This window comes from Phalaenopsis equestris, unplaced genomic scaffold (assembly GCF_001263595.1).
Source record: "Phalaenopsis equestris unplaced genomic scaffold, ASM126359v1 Scaffold000002, whole genome shotgun sequence".
Taxonomy (NCBI): domain Eukaryota; kingdom Viridiplantae; phylum Streptophyta; class Magnoliopsida; order Asparagales; family Orchidaceae; genus Phalaenopsis; species Phalaenopsis equestris.
This window is the reverse complement of record NW_018164444.1, coordinates 51648065-51669187: the sequence shown is the minus strand read 5'-3', so window position 1 is coordinate 51669187 and position 21123 is coordinate 51648065. Positions and strand designations below refer to the sequence as shown.

Here is a 21123-nt window from a genome sequence, read left to right as displayed (position 1 = left end):
TTTGAGGTACCATCCTCCAACCCACAGTGCAAAACAGCACTGGGCTAACTCCACGCCACCACCAACAACATTGTATTATAACTCAAAATCAATTAATTCGGAATAAAGCTGCCTCTAATTGAAATTATATAATCATAGGAAAGAAGATTTACATACATACCACTTAGTTTCTATTTATTTACATATCCAACAAGTCAACTTTCAAATTTTTACATACCGCCTTAAATATGCATAAGAAGTTGCATTTCATGTTTTAAACATTCAAATAGTGAAATTAAAGATTTGAGTCGCATAAATGCAAAAGAGTAAAATTTATGAGCTAGATACGTAAATAAATAAGAATTGTGTGGTATGCATGTAAATGCTCTTTAATTTTATAATTGCAGTGTCGCATATAAAACAAATAAATTTCACAAAATCAAAATCGAAAATGCCATGGCATTGAAACACCATACTAAATAACAAAATCTGGTGAGTTCAAAGCATGCAAAATTAAACAAAACAAAGATGATGGCAAAGTTCAGGTGCGCTTAAAATGTTCTCTTATGAACCTTTCAGCGTGAGAAGGATACTTTTGTTTGATGTATGCTCGGAGACATTTCTGATAGGAAAAGTCTATCCAGACACCATCAGTCCTCACAACAAAGAGGCATCTTGAGTTTCTGAACTGAGGATGCCGATCAACCTGATCAACACAAAATTAAAACAAGAAAGACCATGACACACGATAACTTTGATTAGTTTTCTCTCCAAATAGTAGTACCACAGAATTCTTGTGTATTTGTATATCTAGAACCTAAACTTTCATATTTACATGCATAGAACTATAATCTTTAATATCACATCAAGAACATTACAAGTAATTTTTTAGAAGTGAAGAACACATTTTTCATGTGTAGGTTCATGACACCAAAGTATTACCATATTTGTCTATACCACGTTCATAAACAAATATGTTCTATGCAGAAATACACATATTAAAGATTATATGCAAGTAGGCTCATCTCGGTAGGTAGGCAACAATTGCTTTCTTTTGCGTATTCTAAATAAGGAAAACTAATACGCTGTATTGAGCCTACTTGCCGAAGTGATTGAATGAGCTCACCTGGCGAAGTGGATGAATCGGGCCTACCTACCGAGATGGTTGAATTGAGCCTAACTCCCAAGGTGGCTGAATTGAGCCCAACTACCAAAGTGATTGATAGAGCTCACCTGTCGAATTTATTGAATTGAGTCCACTTGCTAAAGTAGTTGAATCTCATCTCTCCCGAGGAGGTGACCTAGCCCACCTAAGAAAGGACAACTATTAGGGAATGTCATCATTACTATCAAGAAAGCATGTCCATTCTCCTTTAAAGGCACCGTTTGACATCTAAGCCATGGGCTTTTCATCAAGGAAACATGGATGGTTGTCACACTGTATCAAGTGTAAGTTCTATTATTTTCTCTTTTTTTTTAATAAAAGAGAAAATCCTTCAAGACAGCATCGGTCTGAAGTCACTCGATGACCTCGTCCGAATCCAAGTGACCTTCAAAATATGGCAATTCCACCGTTACCTCCAAATCCCGACTTCTCATATATTTTAGGGCAACTCTTCGGGGTAGCAACTCTTTATCTCTGAAATCTCTAACAATCAATTCACATTTGCATCCTCTAACATGCATTTCATCTTTTGCATTCTCTGACATACACTTCATCTCTGTAATCGAATGGAGTTCGGTGGCCTTAATGGATAATTTTCTTTCCTTAATTTTATTGAGTCGTTCTAGCACTCCGTAGAGTTGTTGCATCTCTTCCATGATAAACTTTTGATTGGTGCCTGACACTTATCTCGAAGATGGTGTGATTAGGGATTGGGGTTTGGATATGTGGCAGAGGGTGTATATGGATGGTTTGAGTGGAAAAGAAGGGAATTTTTTTTTTTGGTGGAGATAGGTTTGGGTATGTCAGATTCTAGAAACCCTAAGATTATGCTAATTTTGATATTAAATGATACCGGAATTAACTCAAACCACAATAAGAAAATAAAATATTATTATTAAAAATAAATAAAAGGTTACAACCAACACACTTGAAAGGGAAAATACAACAACACGACTCGGAAATCAGAAATAGCAATAGGCATGATACAAACGCAAATAGGATTGACTCCTAAAGGAGGTGGTCGTTGAGTGTTTGGAATGTAGCAAGTGATGGAAAATGGAGGTTAGCAAACAAAAGGGGAGAGGAGAAGCGGCTAGGGAGGCAGGAATAGCAGTCGGTGGTTGTCCTGGGGCGTTGGGATGAAGTATAACAAAGTGGCAGAGAGCAGGGGGTTGCAGGACAGCAAGAAAACAACAGATGTGTTGTTTTCCGTATGTCGGCATCAATATGAATGGCTAGAAAATGGTCGACTGAGGCGAAGGGGAGAATAGTGGCGGCAGTGAAGGCAGAGGGTTGGAACTGCAATGGCAACAAAGAGGAGAGAGGGAAAGGCTAAGGCGGTGGCTGGAATTGCAGAATACAACAATTGGAATTCTATTGCGGGCGGTTACAACAAGATACAGTGAGCGGGAGCGATGTGGGGAGGTGGAATAGAATAAAGAAGATAACCAACACCTCGAGAGAGAGAAACAACAAGAGCACATGTCAATCACGAATGAAAGAAATCAGACAGCTACATTAGAAGTTTTCTATTATTAGGAGCTTCATTATTTAAATTATTCCAATATTTTTATTATGATTTAATTCCCTTTTAGCTGAATATTTAGATTAGAAATATATATTATTAAGTATATTTTGTACATAAAATAGATTGTAAGATTATTATTTAATGGAATGAAAGCAAAGAGAAAAAGACATCGAGCCTATTTAGAATTCAACATAATTTTCTCAAAATTTTGACAACACCACCCAAACCCTTGAATGCAACCCTTAGAGAGAAAAAAACGGATGTTGGCAACTATCTTAAACAAATTCAAGCCAAATACAAACCCTGAGGACTTGAGGTTTCTACTCTCTATACCAATTTGAGCTAATATTCTATGGAAAATAAAACCAGAAATTGAAGAGAAAATTTGTTTCTTCTTATTGATTCAATTCAAGGTGCCTTTACATATAGGAGTCCCTCCTCCTTAGATAAGGAAACTAACTAAATGAGTTTAAATGATTTCCTATTACATTACAAGACTCATTAAACAAGATTTGGTACAGATATCACATAATATAAATAAGGAAGAAAAATAAAATCTGTATAAGAGGAAAGACAATAATATTGTAATTTGAATTAGATCTTTCAACACTCCCCCTCAAATTGGCATGAAAATATCTTTCAGAACCAGCTTACACTAAACCGTCGAACTGTTTTTTGTGAAGACCCTTTCCTAGAATATCTGTTGTTTGGTCGTTAGAGAGAACATACACCATGCAGATATCTCCTCTGTCAATTTTTTCTTTGATGAAGTGTTTGTCTATCTCTACGTGCTTTGTTCTATCATGAAGGACAGGATTGTGGGCGATGGCGATGACAGACTTATTATCACAGTACACCTTTATTGGTGGTGGACTATGAATATTTAACTCCTTGAGAATTCTTTTAATCCATAGAACTTCACATATCACATGAGCCACAGATCTGAATTCAGCTTCAGCGCTGCTTCTTGCCACAACACTTTGCTTCTTGCTCCTCCACGTTACTAAGTTCCCTCCTAGAAACGTGATCTTCTATCTGTAACACTTCCAGCCCAATCTGCATCTGTAAATGCTTCTACCTGTAAGTGATCATTTTTCTTGAACAGTAGTCCTCTCCCGGGTGTTCCTTTCAGATACCTGAGGACACGATAGACAAACTCCAAGTGATGAGTATTTGGGGAATGCATAAACTGACTTACCATGCTAACAGCAAATGTTATATCAGGACGTGTGTGACAAGTAAATTAGTCTTCCCACCAGTCTCTGATATTGTTTTTTATTAACACCATCTATTTTATTTGTCACATGTAACCTTTTATTAGGTTCAATCGAAGTTTCAGCTGTTTTGCACCCAAGCATTCCGGTTTCACTGAGTAAGTCGAGTACATACTTTCGATGATTAATAAAGATCCCCTCCTTAGATCTGACAAACTCAATACTAAGAAAGTATTTTACATCTCTCAGATTTTTAATCTCGAATTCTGTGGCCAATCTTTCTTTTAATTTCTCAATTTCCCTAGCATCATCTCATGTATCATCTAGACAATGAGTATAGTGAGTTTACCAGTTTCTGAATGTTTGTAGAACATAGTATGATCAGCTTGACTCTGAGTGTATCCATATGTTGTAATCACATTTCCAAACCTCTCAAACCAGGCGCGAGGAGATTGTTTGAGCCCATACAAGTATTTCTTTAATCTGCACATTTTGTCTTCTCCAAACTTCTCAAATCCTTGTGGAAGATCCATGAATACTTCTTCCTCTAATTCACAGTTTAGAAAAGCATTTTTGACGTCGAGCTGATGTAGGGGCCAATTACGGTTTGCTGTTATGGACAGTAAAATCCGAATAGAATTGATCTTGGCTACCTGAGCGAATGTCTCATGATAGTCAATTCCATGAGTTTGAGTGAATCCTTTAGCTACTAATATTGCTTTATATCTTTCGATACTCCCATCAGCTTTGACTTTAGTAGTGAAGACCCATTTACACCCAACAATAAACTTGTTTCTTGGTAGAGTGACAATTTCCCAGGTCCCATTTTTCAAAAGAGCATCAATCTCTTCCTTTACTGCTATTCTCCAATTTGGATTACTAAGAGCTTCCTGTATTGTTCTAGGTTCAGACAGATTAGAAATTTTTGACAAAAAAACTTGATGTTTGTGTGAGATTTTTTTGTAGCATAGGTATTTCGAAATGGGATATTTGGTAGTACAAGAACGTGTTCCTTTTCCAAAGGCTATAGAAAAATTCAGATTCATAATCTCTGAATCTTGAGCTTCTGTTGGTGAAAAAATAAGATCAGGATCAGAAATTACCTGTGTTTCTTGAGGACCATCATTCGGTTCTTCAGATTGGGAGGGAGCTAATTTGAACTTTTTTTCTTTTATGGAGCCTCTCCTTAGAATAAACAAGAGGTTCTGCTGTTGTATTATGCGGTATTTCTCCCCCTGTATTAGACAAGATACTTCCAGGTGTCTCTTGACTAGGGTTCTCCTTAGTTTCAACAACTATTTCAGGTTCTTTGTTTTCATAGACCTCAGGTGTACTTGATGTAACAACAATTTTTGGTAATAGGTCATAAACTTGCCAAAAATCATCTTCTTCATCTATATCATACTCCCTCTGAAGTGGATTTTTGTGAAAGAATGGAATTTTTTCCATTAAGATCATATCCATACTAATGTAAATTTTTTTTGTGACAGGATTAAAGCATCTATAACCCTTTTTGTTTGAGGTATACCCAATAAAAACACATTTTTAAGCTTTGTGTTCAAGTTTTGAGCAAAATACATTTGGGACATGCACATAGCAAATACATCCAAAAACCTTTAAAGGGAGATCAGCTGTTATTTTAGATGGGAAAAATAATTTTTCATGACTTGTAAATGTGTTTTAAATTTCAAAACTCGAGATGACATTCTGTTTATTAAATAACAGGAGGTAAGAAGTGCATTACCCTAAAGATATTTAGGAACATTCATGGAAAACATAAGTGTCCTGTTAACTTCGAGTAAATGTCTATTTTTTATTTCAGAAATACTATTTTGTTGTGGCGTGTCACAACAAGTAGATTGATGTAGAATACATTTTTCCAAAATAAATGCTCTCAAATATTTGTTGAAAATATTCAGTCTCATTATCCGTTCTTTTTGAATTTTGAATTTTGAATTTTGAATTTTGAATTTTGAATTTTGAATTTTGAATTTTGAATTTTGAATTTTGAATTTTGAATTTTGAATTTTGAATTTTGAATTTTGAATTTTGAATTTTGAATTTTGAATTTTGAATTTTGAATTTTGAATTTTGAATTAGATCCTTCAACAATATATATATATATATATAAACAGAATAACTAGGAGTGGCCCACGAGGACCAGCCGACTCCTCATAAGGAAAGCAAAGTTGGACATTTTCGTCCTAGGCAAGCAGTGGGTCGGATCCCGCATCCGTTTTTTTTCAATGCCACCCCATGTCAAACTATTATTAAATGGTATGTGACAAATGGAGACAACATCGATATCTTGCATCAAACTTGGATCTTGGATGTCCTTCTAAGTAGATGGCCAGACTACATAAATATGGAGGTTTCGGGCCATCTGCTTGTTTCAAAACTACATGATGATGGTATGCGGGAGCCCTGCAAGTTGCTGCATTACTTAAATAATTAATTAAATTTTAACTTCATTCCCGGACAAAATGACCACCCCAAGCCTCTTTACAAGTTCTCTGCGCAAATAATTACTGCTCTTGTATATGATGCTAATTTCCCGAACACTAGCGAGAGTTTTGAATGGATAGGAAAACTTCAACTCACCCACGAGAACAGTCATAGATGCCAACCCAAAAAATATGTGGATTGAATTAAGAGGACTTTTAGAGTGGATGCATCAGAAGTTATCATTCTATAGACGACCAACCACATGTGGTAAGCTATTTTTGAAAGTCCTATAGATCCTGAGAAAATGAGTATCCACATGCCTATATTCAATAACCTTGATGAAACCATCAAAACAATCTCCAAGTCTAAAGAAATGAATGAGGCCTTAGCTCGGACTTATTGTGTTGCCATTCATCATTGCTGGAGGGCACACAATGCTAAGACTTATGGTAGAGCATATCGCACTCCTACAATTATAGCTGCTACTATACTTAGGGTCTGTTTGGGGTAGCTGCAGTTTTTTGCATAATCTGCTGATAAGCTGATTAAAAATAATATGCTGATAAGCTAGGTGCGGTGACTATAAAAAATTTTTATTTTTATGGAAAAGCCAGACCGCTACCAGATTCAAAAAGCATTGTGAAAACGTTGTTTTCAGCATTTTCAAAAAGCATAAGCTGCCAAAACGCAGTTTATCCAAACAGTCCAGGTGCATTTTCAAAACGTCACCGCACCAAATAAGCTGCCCCAAACGGACCCTTAAATCCATAACAAGAAAATCGGCATATCCTCTATGGAGCACTCAACATTAGCGAACAATCCAGCCTGTCTCAATCCCCCTAGCTAGCTTGGTGATCATCGTTAGAGACAAACAAGGGGAACGCTTGATCCTTGCAAGTGTTCAGCTTGAGCACTAGGATCGTGCCAAGGTGGAGCTAAAGTTGATTACCTCCACTAAAGCCATCTTGGAGCCGTGGATGTTTGAAGCTAAAGGAGTAACTGTTAAAATGCAAAAATAGGAATATCATTAATCTTCTTGGGCAGACTATGGATGCAAAAGCATGGCAAGCACGACCTCAAGATAGTATGGATTTTGCTTTCCTTACATTTTAAACAACTGCATTGTCATTTTTTTTGCAAAGATTGCATAAAGCTGCCCATTGCTCTATAGGAGAACTTTTTATTGAAGATATAGAAGAGTCTCATGCTTTTTTTCTTTTATTAGATTTGACGGATCTCATCATGTAAATGCCTGGTGACATCTTTTTCATATTTTGCTTTTATTAATAAGATGCAGTAAGCAACCTTTCTAGGATGAGTCAAAATAAGGAAAAATTCTCCTACAAAATAGATGCCTGACAACAATGAAAATATATTCTCAAAATTGAAATTTTACATAAAGAAGTTCCCATTATAGAGAAGAGAAATGGGCATGATAATTTAGATATCTCTAAATAAATGAAAAGAGTTGGTTTACCGTCAAACATAAATGGTTATCTGAAATAAAAAGTATCAGAACCTTTATGAAAAAGGAGCAAAAATAAAATATTCGAAGCCTAACTATATCTTAATGTCATTAATCTCCTAAGAACTTCCTTGAAGGATTGAGGAATCTCGGCCAAAGGATAGCAGATGAAGGTATTCATATCATAGTAATCGCAAGGCGGGGTGTTAGCAAATTGAACCAAAGGTGGTGTAAGAACAATCACGATAAGAGAAAATGACCAAGGGGCAGGTGACAAATAATGGCAGAAAAACCTGATGCACAATCAGATCAAAACCACAAGAAAGCCAACCCAGACTCTAAGGATTGAGAAGACATGAGAGCCAAGTGCACTACCTTAAGATGCATGCTCCTCGCAAAGAGATGGAGAAATTGCAAGGTGAACAAAGTGATCACGTGAGGAGAGCATGTGAGCAAATGATGATGATGATGATGAGTGATAGAAAGAGCAACAAGTGCAAGGCCATACCACAATCATAGTTGATACAAGGAGCAAGGCTTACGAGTGTGTTCAGGCACACTCAAATCCAAAAGGAAAGCAATCGCAACAGTTACAACTTAGAACAAGCGCCCTCGGTGGAGTGAGTAAATGAATTTATAATAGGTATTATTGCTCATGAGTCAACCACTAGATCTCGTCTACATTAAAATGCACCAAAGACTTGCCCTTTGGGATTGTCGTATCATTATGAACACCAAATAATATCTCTTACAAAAGATGAGACCCATTGAAGGCAACAAATAGTCTCTCTCTCTCTCTCTCTCTCGCTCTCTCACATCTCAATATCAAAAGTAAATAGAGATTAAAATAGAGAGATAGAGTTAAGTAGAGATAATGGAGAGCGAAGAAAGGTGATCTCTATGATCTCTTTGTAATATAGAAGTTGAAATATCGAGAAGCAATACCTAGACATTATCATTGAAAGGGTCAACTTGGTACTAGCTGAGACAAACGAACAAAACAAAGATGCATTATAAAATAAATGCATATTTTGTATTTAAAATATAAATAACAAAGACAAAATATAGATCATCAGAATAAATCATTAAATATTTTATGTTATTATTAATATTTTTTAAGTATCAGATCATGAATAGTCATGTACTAGGCATGGCTTGAGTTCACATTAAAATGTAACCTGCACTTGTTAAATTAAATTTTAATAGAAGTTTAATCTAGGTACTATCCAGTTCAAACAAAGATCCTTTACGCAACAACATTAGCATAAAAGACAAATCACTCCTGTGAAAACAAAATTCAATGATGAGACTTGGAAATAAAAAGAGAAGTTGGTAGCTTATCAAATGGCAGGAATATAAAGAACGGCAATTTTATCAAGTGTTATGAAGGGCCAAATGAAATAATTTAAAAGAATCAACCCGTAGAATCAATGAACTTCCATAAAATCAGACAAGAAGTAATGAAATGTTGTATGCTTGACCTGTTTATATATCAGCTAAGAAATTGAAAACAGCTTAACTGGAAAATCCTAGTTTACCATTATAGAATCTATGCCACAGCCAATTTTATCTACTGCATGAGGATGGTAGGCAAGAAGCTTCTCTAAAACTACTTTCTCATCTTCTGTACTAAGCCGCTCCCCATCCTTATATCTGCAAAAATTTATTAGTAGCTTTGAGAAAATAATTTAGAAGACTGATATAAAATTTTATCAATAGATTAAATTCCCTTAAGTTGAATTGTTTAAAAGAACTGCATACAAGAACCACATGAAATTTGTTTAAGACAGTTTTTCACTTCCTTACAAGTCAGATCGAACTTCCAAAGAATATTGCTATTCTACAAGAATCTTGAAATTCAACCAAATTTTTGGATGATAAACCAATAAGTGATCTCTCCTTACAATAAAACATAAGAGAAACTAACAGTTAGCATATTAAAGGTTTTTCTTTTAACAGAATTTTGAAGTGACAAGTGGCTGCTAACAATTGTTTTTTTTAAGATAAATAATTGAACTTAAAAAAAGTCCAAGTCGACATGTTCCAACAAAGATTATAAAAATAACATCTTCATGATAATCTAACGCACTTGATCAAAGAAAAATGGGGTTTGTACCGCCTTGATTTTTGAAAAATGGATGTAAGGATAATTCGTCCTTCCTGAAAGTGCAAGGATGCTACTTCCACTCCTGTCCACAATCAGCCTGAATTTAGATGCAATTACCATTTACCCAAAGGAAAGGATCCAAAAGGAGGGTGTTAATCTAACTATCCATGGGCAACGCCAAAACATTGCTGGCAAAGCTTACAAGGTTCCAAATAACAAAGGACAGAAAGAATATCCGAGAAGAAGTACAGTAGATGAGGAAAGAGAAGGATAAGTTTATTTTTACAGAGAAAGAAGCTTTGAAGCAAGTAACTACTACCCCCAATTATGTTTTCACCTCGTGCCCAAAAATAGCCCTTCGACCCCTTATTTATAGGGTTTTTGGGTTACTAGAAAAGCTATACTATGACTTTGTAAGAAATGAAAAAAAAAAATGATAAGACTTTTTATATACATGTGGATATATAGAATCAAAATATTAGATGGAAACAACGTTGTCTTTATCATTGATGCAAGCCACCCATTGGGAGGTTGAGGTTGCTGGACATAAGATGAAATAGCTGATCAGAGATGAAGTCACACATCTTTTAGGCAAAGACACTGATTTTTTGGGTAAGATTGCATCATTTAGTAGACTCAATTCTCTCTTAGAAGTATAATGAATAAGAAATCTCTCACCTTTCCTCTCCTCTTACAACACTTGAAGAAAAATCCTCTCTTCTCCAATTCTTATCTTCGAGTGAGTACCGCATGAGGTGGGGCTAGTGAACCCAATCCTTAGGTGAGTGCCCCTTAAAGCGTGGAAAGTGAACTAGAGAAAGTTCATTTCGGCGAGCCCCTTAGATTTTTGAAAAGCCTATCTTCCTGACTTTTTGAACCTTCATTAATCACCTTATATTAGATCGATCTAGTTAAACTATGTTCTGAGAATATTTCAGCACAATTTAATTCATTGATTCTCTTATAACTTTGAAGAGTGACTAGCAAAAAAAAACAAGTGAAGTAAATAAAGCACTTACTTTTATTGAATATTGTCTTGAGTGGCTAAATTTAAAAAATGACAATACATCACAATAATATTTGTATTGATTTGACAATTGCATATATCAGCATCAATAATGCCTAACAAATATCGACATAACCCTCTCATTTGGGGCATGAACTTCTTCTTCACCCCCATCCTTACTTGAACTCTTCAACTTTATTCCTCTTGAAATAAGAAAGTTGTAGCACAAGTAAATAAGGCCATGATATTGCTGACCGCGAGTTGTGTAAAAGTATTCCATATAACTACAAAAAATTTTAGCATAACAAGATTGTCAAAATTTTAGCCATCTAACTACAAAGAACATAAGATTGCTCAAAAAGGGGATGGGCAGCAGGTGAAGGATACTAACACAATTATCACTCAAGTTGCCTCTACGTAATGTTATCAAAATGCAAAGCGCAGTGCGTTACAAAAGGCTTTATTTTTACTTTAAAACACAAGCGCAGTGCGTTACACAATGCTTTATTTTTACTTTAAAACACAAAGCGCAGAGCAAAGCGGCACTTTTATTAACCAAAGTGATGCTTTTAAATAACTTCAAGCCAAACATTGAAGACAATCCTGCAAATCAAAATTTCAAATAATTTTTAATAGTTTACTACAATAATTAAAAATTAAAATATTGCAAAAAAATCTTAAAATTTAACAACTTAAATTTTAAACATAAATAAATTTTGAAATTTTATAAATAAGCTAAAGTAAATTACTTGTCTTCATCATCTCTTTCATTCACACAATCTCTTTCACCTTCATGTAGAATTTATTCATTCTCAAAAAAATTTTCTTCCGCTTCTTATTTTTGTGAATAAATTTTATCTCCTCCTTCCGGCACAGACGAAGGGGATACAGGTTGAGTGAGCTCTTCATCATTATAGATGAGCCCTCAAATTTTCTTCCCAACTAAACTTATAGACCTTTTTCAATCAATTTTTCCCAAAGTTTCTTCAATGTCTCCAAATAAGATTCTCGCCATTAAATTGTTGCTCACCAACATCTTCTATTTCTCCAATCAACAACTCACAACTTTCATCGATTTTTTCCAAATTAATCAAATAAAGAATATCCCTTAATTTTAATCTTCTGTTAAAAGCTTGATTATACTTAATGAAACTAAATTATTTAAATGCTTTTAGTCTAGTTGATTTCTCTTTTCACATGAATTTGTAAGAAAAATAATAATAAAATGAAAACATGCAATATATAAGTTATTAATTTATTTAAATTTTTTAAGTTATTAGCATGCTCTAAGATACTCAAATTTCTCTCATAATCAACAGCACTGCAAGTTAATCATAATATTTCGACAGTCAATTTTTATAAAATTGGAATCGATGTACCATATATCTCTTACCACTCTGATGTTATCATTATAATGTCATGTTGAAAAAAATATATTTAATTAAAGACCAAAAATAAGTTAGAGATTTGAACTAATCATAATTGGAGCTTTCTTATCTCCATTATATAGATGGTGTACTTAGTTGCAAAAATACTACCAGCGCTATTATAAATAAAAAATTATTGATCTCTTATCATTCTTTCATTTGAATCTTTCATTAACCTACTAATAACTACATATACGCCTTCCATCAATGATGCATTTGATTGTATCATAGACTTACTCTTATAAAAAAATTTTAGATTAAAATAATATCCAACTTGATGTAATCGTTATCGGAATTAACACTTTTATCTATTATACAAAATCTGCCCATACTTTTTCCATCTCATCTAAACGCACCATCAATTGCATTCTTGACTTTATCCATTCCACCCATTATAGGTTGTTTGTCACCATCTATTAATCTTAACATCTTCAAAATTTGGTTTGTCAGCTTCAACTGTAAAATACATTATTCTAAAGGCTAGATTTAAGGATAATCTCCTTAACCTTTTTTTCCCTTATAAATAATACAAAATGTAGACTTATTCCAATCTTCATAAACAAATATAATCCTTAAATTTTCATTTTGCTTATATATGTTGGCAAGACTGAGAAATGAAATTGAAAAAAGAGTGATACTTAATTTCACCAATTATGCATTATTAGTGTATTTTCTTGTCATTTTAAGAAAAGGTTTATGATTGTATATGTAACCAATTAACTTCAAAGTTTCTTATAGTATTTTTTACTTTACCAACCTTTCTAATATCCTGTAACATAATATTTAAAAAATATGTTGCATAATGTGTCCAATATATGTGTGTCATTTTTCCATAGTATATATATATATATGTATATATATATATATATATATATATTCTTTAATTTAAAGAAAAATAAAATATTTATTTATTAAATTATAAATAAAATAATTAAAAACCTACTAGAATATAACTAGAGTGATTATTCAACCACTCGAAACATATTCTTTTTTTCCTATTTTTTATCGTGCATCTAAAATTTCAAGGAATTCTACTGCAGTTTTTGAATAATCAGATGCATCTATGTGCTTTAAGAATACAGTTCTAAAAGTGAATTACCTAAAAAATTAATTATAGATCACTTTCTACGATCAATATATACATCAAAAGCGGCAAGAACAACTGCCATGACCCATAATCATCAATTTGGTTCCCGACATGACCCCTAATCATTAGTTTGGTTCCCACCGATAGAGGATATGTACATGGAACCCCTATAAAGACCTATCCTCTACCAGGTAAAAACGCACCAATGAACTCAAAGAGGACCGCAATCATGATAAATCTGAACAACCCGGTATGTTCAAATTTAATGAGCAAAAGGCCCCCTAGTTCGGATATCAACAAACAAAAAGGCTACGTCCTGCCCAGCAAAATCGACAATGACAATTTACTTTCCCTTTTGTCGCAAGCCCTCTGATTACATCATTTTCATTTGTTAGCCTTTCTTTTCTGAGCAACAACATTCTAACTGAATCCATTTTGATTAAATATTACAGGACTCTCCTCCGCTCTATTTATGGACCCTTGGACAAAGTGTTATTGTGACAACTGTAGAGAAAGCCATAAGACGAGTGTGTGTTTTTGTCTGAATTCATAATTGCACATTTATTCTTATTTATTAAAATTATTGTTAATGATATTACACAACATAGCTAATATCAAAAAAGTAAACAACAATGTTTCTCCTTTTTCAGTGAATCTCTCAACTAGTCTTATCTGAGAAGTCCCTCACACATCCCAATCATGGTATGTCAAGGCATGTTTGTGCGGGATGATAGGTTCACGGGTTAGCGTACTTGTTTCTAAAATAATAGGAAGCGATATATTACATTATGTTCATTTTCTTTCTGTTTTTGCTCTCTATTGTTCTAAGCAGCATTAGGTAAAAGTTATTCTTTATTTAGTTAGGAGAGTTCATGCAAGATCGAGTAAGTTATTCATTTTTCTAATCCTCATTGTTCGAGCATAATTTAAATCACCAAATAAGTGGTAAAATATTCCTAGACCACAATTTAAATCTAACAAGTACTTCTGAAGCTAATCAATGCTCACATGATTTCCTCTAATCAAGTTCATTGACCTCAAAACCTTCAGGCGAGCTCACTCAGGTAGAAACTTTCTATCAAGCTTGTCGATAGCTACCAAGACAGATCACATAGCTCAATGAACACTTTTTCAAGAAAGAAGGAGAAGATCTCGATATCACATCATGCATGCTACCATTTATTATTAGCTGCCCGACGCCCACACCAAGGACCTTACCAACATAGAGTATGCTCCGGCTCCATAGTGTACAACCTATGATATAATTTTTATTTATTCTTTGACCCCTGCACGGGACATGTACGAGATCTAAAAAAAAGAGGGGCTCTCTCTCTCGGACTCTCTATTTTTTCGCTCTAAAAAATCCCCCTCCTTCCAACTTCTTTCACAAGATCTCTCTGAGATTGTATGGGTTCATGGATTATATGGGATCAGAACTCCTAAAGGGATTCAACAATATTATTTCTCTTATTTTCTTTGCCCTTCAAAAGTTAATTTTGATCCCAAAAAAAATGTAGTAGTTCACTCTCCAAGCCGAAAAAAAATGCTGAAAAACTTTGTACTTCGCATGTAACAAAGAAGTTTAGTGCAATTCCCAATAAGGAGCTTTAGGTAGTAGAGATAAGCTTGATTGATTAGTAAAACGGTCATAAATTTTCGTGTGCTTGGACGCACAGAACTTCCCATTGTAAATTCAAAGCAACGAGCAAGAATCACAAAGGTGATTTCCTCAACCACACTCGCTCTAGTCCAATGTATTTTCTTTGCCGCAATTTCCACATTAAAGACAGCGAATTTACAGAAAAACGGATTTACCTATCAGAGTGCAGAATGTCCTTTGTAAGGAACTTGATTGGCTCGATGTCTAGAAGAATCTCCCCCTCCTTTTCCTTCCACCGCCGGTTGTCCGGATGGTGCTCCCACGTATTATCCTTCTGTTTAGGCGGCAAGGGCGGTGAAAGCCCTCTCACTCCGCCTGCACCAACCGCTGCAGAGACCTCGCGAACAGAGACGGCGGGCTCCGGCTGCTGCGGCGTTCCAAGCGTGGTAATACCGACGGAGCACCGACGTGGAAGCGCGGCCCTCAGAGCTCGAGTCCGGAGGTGGGGGAAGCCCCTCAGGCGGAGAATCGCGGCTGCAGAGGCCATTGGAGCGCCGACGAACCAAACCCGAGTTCCGCCCAATCTGTCTAGGAGAAAAGTTTGCTTACTGGTTAAGTTAGTTTTAGCTAGTTTACACCGAGCGTTACACCGAGCGTATTGGAGTTATATCAGCCTTATATCTTCTATATTTTTTTGTAAACTAATTATAATTTACAAATATATGAAAACAGAAGTCGGAACTTACTATTTACAGATAGCTTATAAGGAGGTCACATATAACGCGGATATAACCATTAATACCTTCCATGTAAACTACCTGACGTACGCAGTGCTGCGTACGCCTTACGCACGCAAAGTTTTCTCATCTAGGAGACTCCCTCCGAAGGCCTCCACCACGCTCCAGCTCAATTCAACGTGATATCTATTTAATTCTTTGGGATATTGTTTGAATTCAATTTATTTGAATTCAACTTTATTCAAATGTGAATTTGAGATTTATTATTTGTTCAATGCCGACGTTTAAATGAAGCATAAATTTAAGAAGTTTATTAGACAATAACATGCAGAGATAATATCATATTGAGTTTAAAAATTAAAATTTTAATGATACTGGCCTTTAAACATAACTTAAAAATAATGCTCCTTTTAAGTCAGACTTGTCAAACAATCAGTGTGTCTGTGCATGACGTACATAAAAAAATATGTTAGTGCAAATCTCACAAGGATTTAACGGTCGATAATGAAAAAATCTGATGAATGAAGATCTCCTAAAAGGAGATCGTGAGACCCATTGAGCCAACAAAGTCAAGCTAAATGAAGTGTCTGCAATGCAATTTTTAGGGATGAGGGTGACCAAGGTCTCCTTCCAGGAATTCAACATGTGTTGAAACTTAAAAGAATTGATGGAAGGAAATCACCAAGAGTGAATATTGCAGCTTAATTTGATTCAACACGAGAGAGATTGATAGACTGGAAGTTCTTGATTTTTGGGGTGGTGGTGCATGGTCGTTCTTAGTTGGTGGAGCAATTTATCTGATTATTTCTGTTAACGAACAAGATCTTAGCTTGCTAATTTTAGGGGTGTCGAAAATTGACCCGACACTAAACTCGACTTGAAAAATCCAGGTTAGGTTGACCCAAATATTTTTCGAGTCGGGTTTGGGTCAGAGAATTTGATCCGTTTATTATTCGAGTCTGGTTTGGGTTGAACCTGAAAATCAAAACATGACCAGAATAAACATGAAATTTTTGGTTGCGTTCATTTTTGTGTGTCAAGTTTGGGTTCAGGTTTTAGTTTTTGACCCGTTTATTATGTGGGTTGGGTTTGGGTTGACCTTTTCTCGGGTCAGACCCGAACCAGACTTGCTGACCCGAATTGACACCCTAGCTAATTAGCTATGTGGAGTTCAACTTGTAAGACCAGCTTCTAAGAAGGAATATGATTGTTAAGGCCATGAAAGGTTGAGACAATAATAGGTATGTGATGTCCTTAGATGTTATGGGTTGCATGGTTGTGTTGGCATCAAATTTTTATGTCACAAATACCAAATGTCCTTGTGATGTTATGGGAGCATGTGGCGCTCATGTGTGCCATCCCGTAGCTCAAGGAATCCATTGTGATGTTACCAGCTGCATGTCGTCTCTGGACTAGGGTCTCCCCGTCCAGGGTGTGCCCGAAAGTGACTACCACTGACCCATAATGATTCCCCATTCTAGGGTTAAGCCGAACGATTGTTTTGAGGCCTATGTGTTCCGTTCTGATTATAGAGAGCTTTATGTGATGTGAAATACGCTTAACAGACTCCCGGAGCGAAAAATGACCCATAAAGGTCTCGAGTGACCATGTCAAAATTGGGTGTGGCCAAGCCTAACCCCTCCCCTTACAGGTTGAGGAGGCTGCCTTCGGGGTAGCCACACTCGAAGGTGGCTTGATCATACTTCAAGACAAAGCCCACGTCGTAATTATGTTGTGTGACAACTTGGACATGCCATACCTCTTAGTAGTCGTGTGAAAGTTACCTTCGGCATAGCCACGACCAAAGGCGACATACTTATGACATAAGGCAGGAGCCTGGTGTAATTACACCTTGGTGTTAGCGTGACCACGCCAACCCCACGAGCAAAGCAACGTGAACAAGCCGACCTGCCCATTTTTCAAAATTTGGTATGGCAGCCCAGGGAGGTGTGACATTTGGAGCTGAAATTGCAGTGCCTCCTTGGCCTTGGGGAGATCTCCTTGGGATTATGAAAGGCTGGAGGCATTAACCCTTTTTGGCATGTCGTAATTGCCCTTGATTAATCATTTTGACTTAATTAAGGGGCACTTTTGGGATTTTGCATGGAGAAGCTGGTTTATTTTCACCTCTCTGCCTCATTCTCCTCTATCAACAAACTTTAACACTTTTTGCCTCCTCTAAGAGCTGAAATCTTCTTCTTCCTTGAAGCTAGGGTTTCTTCTTGAAGGCCTTGAGGTGAAGAGCTATAGAGAAAGATGAGAGTGAGGGTTTCTTTCTCACAACCCTCTTCTTTTTCTTCTTCCTCTCCTTCTTGATCCACCATAAAAAGCAATCTTCTTTTTCCTTCACCATTCTTTGAGTGTGTGAGGATAACTTCTAAAGGAGAAGTGTGACCAGCAAGGAGCGAGACTTCTTCTCTCCTTCATCAAAGGAGAGTTTCATCCTAGTGTGGGATAGGACCGCCGAAGCTTCGCAAGAACTTCGTTGGAGCTCAAAACTTTGCCAAAACTTTATCGTCTCTCCTACTACTAGGAAAGTTCATCCTCCATGAAGAAATACAACATCAAACACCACATTGGTGAGGTTTCATAAATCTCTTTACATTCTCTTTCTTATCTATCCTTAGGAATAGATTTTGTTGCGTGTTTGTAGGTTCGGTCGACTACACGAGGCAGGTCTGAACGAACACCCGGTATCGTCTGACTATTGTCAGCCGACCAACTTGCCTAGCGTGAGCGACCAAACTCACAACGGCACCACAAAGCTTGTTAATCGAAAGATGTATGATTGGACCAAATAGTATTGTTCTGCCAATTGGATCATCCAATAATGGGTGATCGATTCAGCTGAATGATATTGGATGACCGGTTAGACTCGTCTCGTGTGTGCGACCAAACCCACAACAACCTAGCAAAGTCTATTCCTAAGGCTGGCTAAGAAATAAAAAGCAAAGGGACTAAAGGAATCTCAATATCGTGGAGGTTGAAGATGTGCTTGTTCTAGTAGGATGAAGCTCTCCTATTAATAGAAGAGTTGATGAAGCTTCCTTTCCAAAGGAAGGATGATGCTCTCCTGTGAAAGGAGATGGAGGCTTCTCTAAAGATTTGATGAAGCTCTCCTTTGTGGAAGGAGATAATAGCTCAGTCCTCCTTCTCAAAGTAAGAGGAAGCTCTCCTTTTCGAATGTAGTTCTTCAAGACACTCACACACACACTCTTTTGTAGAGAATAAGAGGTTTAGTAGAGGAGATGAGATAGAAGAAGAAGAAAAAAAAAAGGAGAGGAAGAAGAATGGCTTTCTTTCTAGCACCCTAAGTTCTCTCCTTAGCTCTGAAGAAGTCTCTTCTGTCCATGAATGAGCTCACCTACCCTATTTTCGGATTGGCCACTTACTACAACAAGAGGCTAATCAAATTGGAGGGAAATTTCCCTCCAATGCTTAAAATATGATGGAAATTCCACATTCCATTCACCTCTAGGTTCTTTAGGAGGTGGATGCCACATGTCACACTCTCATTTAACCACTGAAACTTATGATGACCAATGGGAAGTAGCCAAGAACGAGGGAGTAAAATGTCAAAAATTTCAGCTTGTTGGACTGTAGGCTCGGCATGACCACGTCTTGTTGGCATCAATTTTTGATGTCATGAGTGCAGGGTGTCTACCTGCTTGACTCAGGATAGTTTACGGTCTGTCCGTGACGTCCGATAGTTCAGACACCCACCCGAGACCTTTTTGGCACGTGTTGAGGGGCACGTAGCCAGAGTCATTCTGCTAGTCTTTGACTTTCACTTATATGAAAGTCGGTCGGCATTTGACACGTCAAACGACTCCGATCGGGAAAAAAAATATTATGTGGCACGTTGCGCGCGATTTTGGCTCAAATTGACCCGTTCGTTGGCGAAGTTATCTAGATGACCCTGGATGATGAAATGGACGCCGCCACTGTTTCCGGAACGTCGATTTTACTTACGGGGGATGTCCACTTCGCTACGGCTTCGCGGGCGAGGTAAAAATGCGCGAATTATCGTTTTGGACACAATAGTCAAAAAAGTGGCCCAAACGACCCCGAATGACGAAACAGACTGCCCCAACGCGTCCGAAACGTCGATTTTAGCCAAGCAGGACGTTCACTTTGCCGCAAGGACGTGTACGGGGGAAGAATACACAAATGATAATTATAATAATATAATTATTATTTTTATTATAATATTATATACATATTATTATATATATATATATATATAGCCGTCCCCACCCTCCAGCCGACCTGCCCGAGCTCTCGATCTTCTCTCTCGTGAGGCCGGCCCAAGCTCCCTCGCCTGGATTCTCGCCGCCTCCCTCGCTGGATCCTCGCCGCCGGTCTCGCAGTCGGCCCTCCCTCTTCAGGCGACCAGAGCTGAGCCCCTCACCTCCCCCTCCGAGAGAGAGAGAAAGAGAGAGAGGTTCTCTCTCCTACCTTCGGCCGGTCCCGCCAGCAAAGCCTGACGCCGGCGGCCACATGCTGAGTTTCTCCTTAAGCCCAGCCGCTGGTGACTTCAGCTCCTCCCTCGCCGGTCTCCTCTCTCGTTCGAAGCTTCCCCTCGACGGCCCCCTGCGACGCCGAGAGCCGAGCTCCCGCCTGCGTCCCCGTGGGTTTCCTTCTTTCGCCGTTATCAAGCGACCCTCCTACAAAGGTATATGTTTCAGACTCATTTCTTAGTCAAATATTTTTATGCTAAAGATGCTTATTTTCATATACTTCGCATACCTCTTGCTCTCACAACCTCCTATGCCTTTTTTGTTGTCTCATGCACGCCCTACGAGACACACTGGAGCATGGATTGGACGTCGACGAGCTTGGAGCAAGCAAAGAAAACACATCTACAACTGTCACGGTGGTGAGAATTTCTACCTCCTAGCCAGCTTTAGGAATAGTGGAGTCTAGGCGTGTGGGTTTGATCGCCCATACAGGGTGTGTGCGCCGGCGTGGGTCGGCGCAACGAAGTGCCTGCGTGATGGATCATTGGATTTCCTAAAACCAGCCTTTATGTTAGGACTTCCTGTGCGTGACCAAATACTCCTCCATAGAGTCGAGTGTCTCCCTTGGTTGTGAGCCTTAACACAAGTCTCGATGGGTCAGAGTCCCTCATTCCCCTTGCTCTGGGTTTCCCAACTTCACTTGGAGAAGTTGGGAGGTCAGACTTAGCAAAACAAGAGAAGCGAGAAGCTTTGTAGCTGGCTTTAGCTGGCTTGCTTTACAAAGTCTAGAGGAGTTCACGAAATGGGAAAAGCTTTGTAGCTAGTCCATTTCGTGACGCCGTGGAGAGTTCCCCCTCGGAGATGCCGGGGAGAAACTCCCCCCCATTTTCTCACTAAACCAAG

The 21123-nt window shown here is 37.4% G+C and overlaps 1 protein-coding gene across 1 annotated transcript; it reads right to left on the bottom strand.

Moving 5' to 3' along the window:
- Window positions 1-420: 420 nt before the first annotated feature.
- On the bottom strand, window positions 421-15655 carry LOC110017893 (protein DCL, chloroplastic). The gene is made up of 3 exons (XM_020715048.1): window positions 15239-15655; window positions 9335-9449; window positions 421-685 (listed from the first exon to the last, which is right to left on the bottom strand). The coding sequence occupies exons 1-3, from the start codon at window positions 15568-15570 to the stop codon at window positions 521-523; spliced, it is 612 nt and encodes a 203-aa protein (XP_020570707.1). The 5' UTR covers window positions 15571-15655; the 3' UTR covers window positions 421-520.
- Window positions 15656-21123: the final 5468 nt, after the last annotated feature.

Coding starts and splice junctions, on each gene's coding strand:
- LOC110017893 (XM_020715048.1), bottom strand. CDS start 15,570: ATGGCCTCTGCAGCCGCGATTCTCCGCCTGAGGGGCTTCCCCCACCTC. Junction 9,450..15,238: donor GACATTCTGCACTCTGATAG/GTAAATCCGTTT, acceptor AAATTTTTGCAG/ATATAAGGATGGGGAGCGGC. Junction 686..9,334: donor GTGGCATAGATTCTATAATG/GTAAACTAGGAT, acceptor TGTGTTGATCAG/GTTGATCGGCATCCTCAGTT.